The following is a 6529-nucleotide window of genomic DNA, read 5'->3' as shown; positions in this document are numbered from 1 at the left end:
TATGTAGGGGCACCTGGGTGGCTCAGTCGTTAAGCGTCTGCCTTCGGCTCGGGTCATGATCCCAGGGTCCTGGGATCTAGCCCCGCATCGGGCTCCCTGCTCATCAGGAAGGCTGCTTCTCCCTCTCCGTCTCCCCCTGCTTCTGTTCCTTCTCTTGCTGTCTCTCTCTGTCAAATAAATAAATAAAATCTTAAAAAAACATGTATATATTTTTAAAATATGGATGTTAATTCACTCAAAAGTTAACAGTGGATATCTCTGAGTGATTTTTACAATTTTTTTGTTATTCCAGATTTCCCTTTCTAAATGTTCTACAATGAATGTGCATCTCTTTTGTTATTTTAGGTTTTAAATTATTTTGTTATTAAAATATAATAAATAAAAATAGTACTGAAAGGGGCAATTTTTAAATTAATTTTATTTTATTATGTTATGTTAGTCACCATACATTACATCATTAGTTTTTGATGTAGTGTTCCATGATTCATTGTTTGCGTATAACACTAGTGCTCCATGCAATACGTGCCCTCCTTAATACCCGTCACCGGGCTAACCCATCCCCCCATCCCCCCATCCCCCTCCCCTCTAAAACCCTGTTTGTTTCTCAGAGTCCATAGTCTCTCATGGTTCGTCTCCCCCTCCGATTCCCCACCTTCATTTTTCCCTTCCTACTATCTTTTTCTTTCTTTCTTTTTTTTTTTTTTAACATATAATGTATTAATTGTTTCAGGGGTACAGGTCTGTGATTCATCAGTCTTACACAATTCACAGCGCTCACCATAGCACATACCCTCCCCAGTGTCCATCACCCAGCTCCTCCCATCCCTCCCACCCCCCCAGCACTCCAGCAACCCTAAATTTGTTTCCTGAGATTAAGAGTCTCTTATGGTTTGTCTCCCTCTCTGGTTTCATCTTGTTTCATTTTTTCTTCCCTTCCCCTATGATCCTTTGTCTTGTTTCTCAAATTCCTCATATCAGTGAGATCATATGATACTTGTCTTTCTCTGATTGACTTATGAAAGGGGCAGTTTTACGAGCTGTCCCTGTCCTCATCCCAGCCTTCTCCCTTGACTCGATTCTTCATCACTCCCAAAATTCATGGGCTCATCAAGCTACTATTCCTTCCAGTATTGACTAGTATTGATTAACCTCAGAGTAATCCTACTATGCAAGGCGATGTAAAGATGAATACTCACATTCTCCAGGTGACTTGCATGCACATCAAATCTTGAGATGCGTTGAAACAAGTTCTTTCCCTCCCTCGTTCATTTATGTATTCTCTTGTAATTCGCTTCACCCATTCATTCATGGGTTGGGAACGTTTATTTACTTGACGTACGCATGCGCACTCCCGAAGGCTGGAGGAGGCCGCTGGACCGGGAAGCCCCGCCTCCTGACGCCGACCATTGCTCCGTTTCGCCAGAGCGCCTCTGATTGGTGGCCACGGTCCGGGCCCCGCTGCCTATCAAAGTTGGCGGGAAAGTGGAGGCGGGGCAGCATGGCGGCCGCGGCTGCAGGGGCTGGGGATTCGGTTCCTGGCGGCGGCCCAGCGGCCGTGCGGCTACCGCGGTCGCCGCCGTTCAAGGTCCTGGCGGAGCAGCTGCGGCGCGACGCGGAGGGCGGCCCGGGTGCGTGGCGGCTGTCGCGGGCGGCGGCGGGCCGCGGGCCCCTGGAGCTGGTGACCGTGTGGATGCAGGGCACGGTGGTGGCGGCGGGCGGCGACGAGGCGCGGCTGCGGGACCCTAGCGGGGCCTTCTCAGTGCGCGGCCTGGAGCGGGTGCCGCGCGGGCGGCCCTGCCTAGTCCCAGGTAACGGCCGGACTCGGACGCGGAGCTGACCCTGGTTGCGGGCGGTCGGAGGGCGGGGCTGGCCGGTCCCTGGCCGGTCCCCCGCCACGGTACCCTTTCTTTCTGTTCCCCGCCCGCGGCCAGGCCCAAGTCCCTTTCCCACGGATGATTTTTTCCCCTCCCCCATCAAGTTTTGAAAAACGCTGTTACCACGAAGCCTCTGTTCATCCCTAACGTTTAGACTCGAGTGTGCCTTCCTCCTGGAAGCCCTCCCTGACTTCTAGGAATAGATAGCTCTCCAGTACCTCTCCTTCTTGGAACTGCCTTAGGCTGTAGTTCTCAAATGTTTGCCTCTTAAATCAGCGGGGTGCTCAGACTTACCCCGAAGGCTTGTTACTTCGCAGAGATCTGGCTGCCACCCTCAGAGTTTCTGTAGGTCTGGGTGAGGCTGAGAATTTGCATTCTAACCAGCTCCCTGGTGTTGCTGATGCGGATGGCCTGGCCGTGGGGCCACACTTTGAGAAACACTGGGCCAGCCCACTGGAGGACCAGGACTGTCTTCATGACCTCTGTATCTTCAGCATTATGTTGAATTCCTGGCTCTGTTCTTTTCCAGCTGAACCGCTGGAGCATTTTTCTTAACCTTTCTGGATCTGTCCTGCCTGGGTCAAAAAGGGGCCTGTTGTGCAGATTCAGTTAAAAGAAAAATGGCCTCAACACAGTGCCGGGCTCACACTGAGGGTTCAAGACTTCATGACTGTCATTCCTGTGCTCCTGTTCCCCACCCCTTGCCCCATCCTTCAGCCTCCTCTCTCTGTCCTCTCCGCTGTTGCATTATTGAAGCACAGGATCAGCAAACCACAGGCTGCTGCCTCTTCAAATGGCCACGAGCCATTTTTTTTTTTTTTTTTTTTACATTTTCAAATGGGTCAAAAAATCAGAGGACGATTTCATGACATACGAACAGCCTAAGAAATTCAAGTACCTGGAGGCCGGAGCTACATTTGGGAGAAATCACGGCACCAGCAGGGTGGGGATGGTTGTGAAGAGGAAGCAGCTGGAGGCGGAGCGACTGGAAGCGGTTGGTCTGGTCCAGGCCAGCGGATGAAGGCCTGGTGGAAAGGAGCGGGTGTGGTGGAGGAGTGGGGAGAGAGTGGGGAGACACTGCTGGGGGCAGAGAGGGTGTGGGTAGAATGAACCCTACTAACCAGGCTGTGTAATTGCCAGAAGAGCGAGCTCATGCCAGTGAGCTAGCCCATCCCTTTAGTTGTGTGTGCCTTCATGTAGATTTCCTGTTACCCTCCCCTGGCTGGGATTTCCTTGGGCTTGGTCGTCCTTCCTTGGGTCCTCAGTCATTCTTTTTCTGGGGGTTCTCTCTCTACCAGCATTTGAGAGTCTTTTGGGAGGTATTGGCAAAGTGCAGTTTGAGAACTAGCTCCTGTCACTGAGGAGCCCCATGTTACTTGATCAAGTAAAATCTGGAGGTGGATTCAGAGGAACCTAATTACATGGTGCATCGTGCAAGGGGTAGCAATCCAGAGAGGCAGGTGTCAGCTTGCCAGGCTTCCTTCAGCCAGAGCCCGGGGGGCCTGCAAGCAAACTCAGCCCTGCTGTTAGAAGCAGTGTGATTAAAGCAGCCTCGAAGGGGCATGCAGTGGGAGCTGGCAGAGTGCCTGCCCTTCCTGCTGTGTTTGGAGTTTTTTACACTGTTGAGTTTTGTGTGGTTAAGACTGGCCAAGTTTTGCTTTCAAGGAGAGCCACTTCCCCAAGGGAATGGGAAGAGAGTCGTGGTTAATATGTCATGAGATCATCCAATGGCAGCCTGCTCTGTTGATTTGCTAGCATGTGCCCAGCTGGTGGCAGGGATTGGTGCTGGGCAGTTGGAACAACGGGGTGGCATGGCAGGGTGCTGTGGCGTGCCCAGCTCCTCTGGGCATCAAGGGAAAGTTGGATTTGCTTTGGGGCCATCAGGGGATATCTTTGCAGAAAGAGGACTGGTCCTGTGCACAGAGATCAGCCACATACTCCGAGGCATTGGGCAAGAAACAGAGATAAGAGAAAAGCTTAGGGGTTTTGCCCCTGCCTTAGAACAGTCTAATTATAACTCCTAACTCAGATGTGAGTCTCTTCCATTTCTTAGACGTGATTGTTTTGTGCATGATGGTAGCTTGCTGCAATTTTGTTTTATGATTTTTAAACCAGAAGCCCAAGTTAAATGTTGGTATCTACTCTCTGCATTTTTTTTATCTCTAACTTGCTTCTCTGATAAAGTTAAGCTCTGAAGAATGGGGTATCTATTTCGTTTTTGTATCAATGTGAACATCACCAAGGGCTTCTCTTCTTGTAGGAAAGTACGTGATGGTAATGGGAGTGGTGCAGGCGTGTAGCCCCGAGCCGTGCCTTCAGGCTGTGAAGATGACAGACCTCTCCGATAACCCCATCCACGAAAGCATGTGGGAGCTAGAAGTGGAAGATTTACACAGGAATATTCCTTAGATGACATTGGAACCCTTGCTAATAACAACCGAAATCCTAAAAAAATAAAAAAAATAAACCACCGAAATCATGAAACAATTTAGGTTCTTATACCATGTAGATTTCACAGATAGCATTCCATGTACATTTCTCATAAGTTTCTCCAAGAGTTTTGCTTTGGTTGACCAAGGAGTCCAGAGGTAGGATTTCTAAGCACTGGGACACTTCACTTAACTCAGCCCTCGATGCCCCTTGCTTTGCCGACTGTTTGCAGATGAAAAGCAGATGTGTGCTCCGTTTTGTTTGTTGTTTTTTTCCCCTTCCTTTCGGTCTATGTGTGTTAATTGCTCTTTAAAGCACGCAGAAATCTCATGTTGCATTTTCCAGGTTTTATAAGTGATGGTACTTTTTCCGTTGCCGCTGGGACCCTGTTTTTACGATGTCAAGGTTGAATCTCGCTCATTGCCCGTGGTGATTAAACTGTGGTTGGGGGCCGGGAAGTAGACCACATGAAATGGGAATGACATCATGGCCCGCCTCTTCTCCCATCAACGACTTCCATGTCCAGCTTGCAAGTCAAAACAGTTTTTTCCTGCTGTGGGCACCAGCAGCCTCTCAAAGACCGCTCTCTCTGCTCTCGGGGCCTCCGAGTAGTTAAGGTACATTTCCTGGAGACACCGAGGGTTAACACCTGCCATTCTTCCTCACTTGGAGTTGTTGAAACACTTAGAAAATTTCTTGTTGAAACTAAAATCAAGACTGAGAATGACTCTTAGGCATTAACTAAACGTCTGCCTCGTAACTTCTGGTGAGATGCTGCAAGGGAGCAACGTCCTGGTGTAGAGGGTTTTTTTTGTTTTCTTTTTTTCCTCCCAGTGTTATTGAAATATAATTGACAGACAGCACTGTATAAGGGGTGCAGCGTAAGCATCTTAGAGTTCTGACATTTTCTGGGTGGAATGACTTTTTGTTGTAATTATATTCACTGCTCTCTTACCCATACCTTATTTTTCCCAAGATTGTAAATATTATATTCCTACATTCCTGTAGAGTTTTGTTGGATTATTGATCTTCTACCACTAATAAATTATTTTATATGCTGTATCTTTTTAAGATTTATTTATTTATTTATTTGAGAGAGAGAGAGAATGAGCAGGGGGAGGGGCAGAGGTAGAAGGAGAAGCAGACTCCCCGCTGAGCAGGGAGCCCTACTCGGGACTCGATACCAGGACCCTGGGATCATGATCTGAGCCGAAGGCAGACGCTTAACCAACTGAGCCACCCAGGTACCCCCTTTTTAAAAAATAGACTATTTGGGGGATACCTGACTGGCTCAGTCAGTAGAGCATGGGACTCTTAATGTCGGGATCATGAGTTCGAGCCCCACGTTGGGCGAGGAGCCTACTTTTAAAAAAATAGACTATTTTTTAGAGTAGCTTTAGGTTTATAGAAAAAAGCAGAAAGTCCAGAGTTCCCATATACCCCATCCCTCAGGTTCTTTTTTTTTTTTTTTTTAAAGATTTTATTTATTTATTTGACAGAGAGAGACACAGCGAGAGAGGGAACACAAGCAGGGGGAGTGGGAGAGGGAGAAGCAGGCCTCCTGCGGAGCAGGGAGCCCGATGTGGGGCTCGATCCCAGGACCCTGAGATCATGACCTGAGCTGAAGGCAGACGCTTAACGACTGAGCCACCCAGGCGCCCCCATCCCTCAGGTTCTTCTATTGTTAATACCTTGCATTGGTGTGGTACGTTTGTTATAATTGAGGAGCCACATTGATAAAACATCACTAGCTAAAGTCCACAGTTTTCATTAGGGTTCTTGCTTTGTGATCCATAGTTCTACAAGTTTCTCAAAGACATAATATCATGTATCTACCATGATAGTGTTGTACAGAATTGTATCACCATCCTGAAAATCCTCTGTGTTCCACCTGTTGACCCCTCCCTCTCCCTCAACCCCTGGCAACCGCTTATCTTTCTATTGTCTCCATAGTTTGCCTTTTCCAGAATGTCTGATAGCTGGAATCATATGGTATATAGTCTTTTTCGACTGGCCTCTTTTCACTTAGCAATGTGCATCTAAGGTTCCTCTGTATGTTTTGGTAACTTGATTGCTCATTTCTTCTGATAGCTGAATAATACTCTATTGTATAGATGTACCCTAGTTATCTATTGAAAGACATTTGTTTGATTCCAATTTTTGCCGGTTATTAATAGAGCTGTTAGAAACATTCGTGTGCAGGTTTTATGTGGACACAGGTTTTC

General features: G+C 47.8%; 1 protein-coding gene across 2 annotated transcripts; it reads left to right on the top strand.

Moving 5' to 3' along the window:
• Positions 1 to 1404: 1404 nt before the first annotated feature.
• Positions 1405 to 5366, top strand: RMI2 (RecQ mediated genome instability 2). Of its 2 annotated transcripts, none has more exons than XM_078074797.1 (2): positions 1405 to 1808; positions 4650 to 5366. In XM_078074797.1, the coding sequence occupies exons 1-2, from the start codon at positions 1499 to 1501 to the stop codon at positions 4712 to 4714; spliced, it is 375 nt and encodes a 124-aa protein (XP_077930923.1). In that variant the 5' UTR covers positions 1405 to 1498; the 3' UTR covers positions 4715 to 5366. The 2 variants fall into 2 exon arrangements, with proteins under 2 accessions (XP_077930923.1, XP_035926158.1); XM_036070265.2 differs by having other exon boundaries at positions 4135 to 5366.
• The last annotated feature ends 1163 nt before the right edge of the window (positions 5367 to 6529 follow it).

This window comes from Halichoerus grypus, chromosome 6 (assembly GCF_964656455.1).
Source record: "Halichoerus grypus chromosome 6, mHalGry1.hap1.1, whole genome shotgun sequence".
In the NCBI taxonomy this organism is placed as follows: Eukaryota; Metazoa; Chordata; class Mammalia; order Carnivora; family Phocidae; genus Halichoerus; species Halichoerus grypus.
Note: the sequence above shows the minus strand (reverse complement) of the source record. Positions and strands in the feature narration are given on the sequence as shown.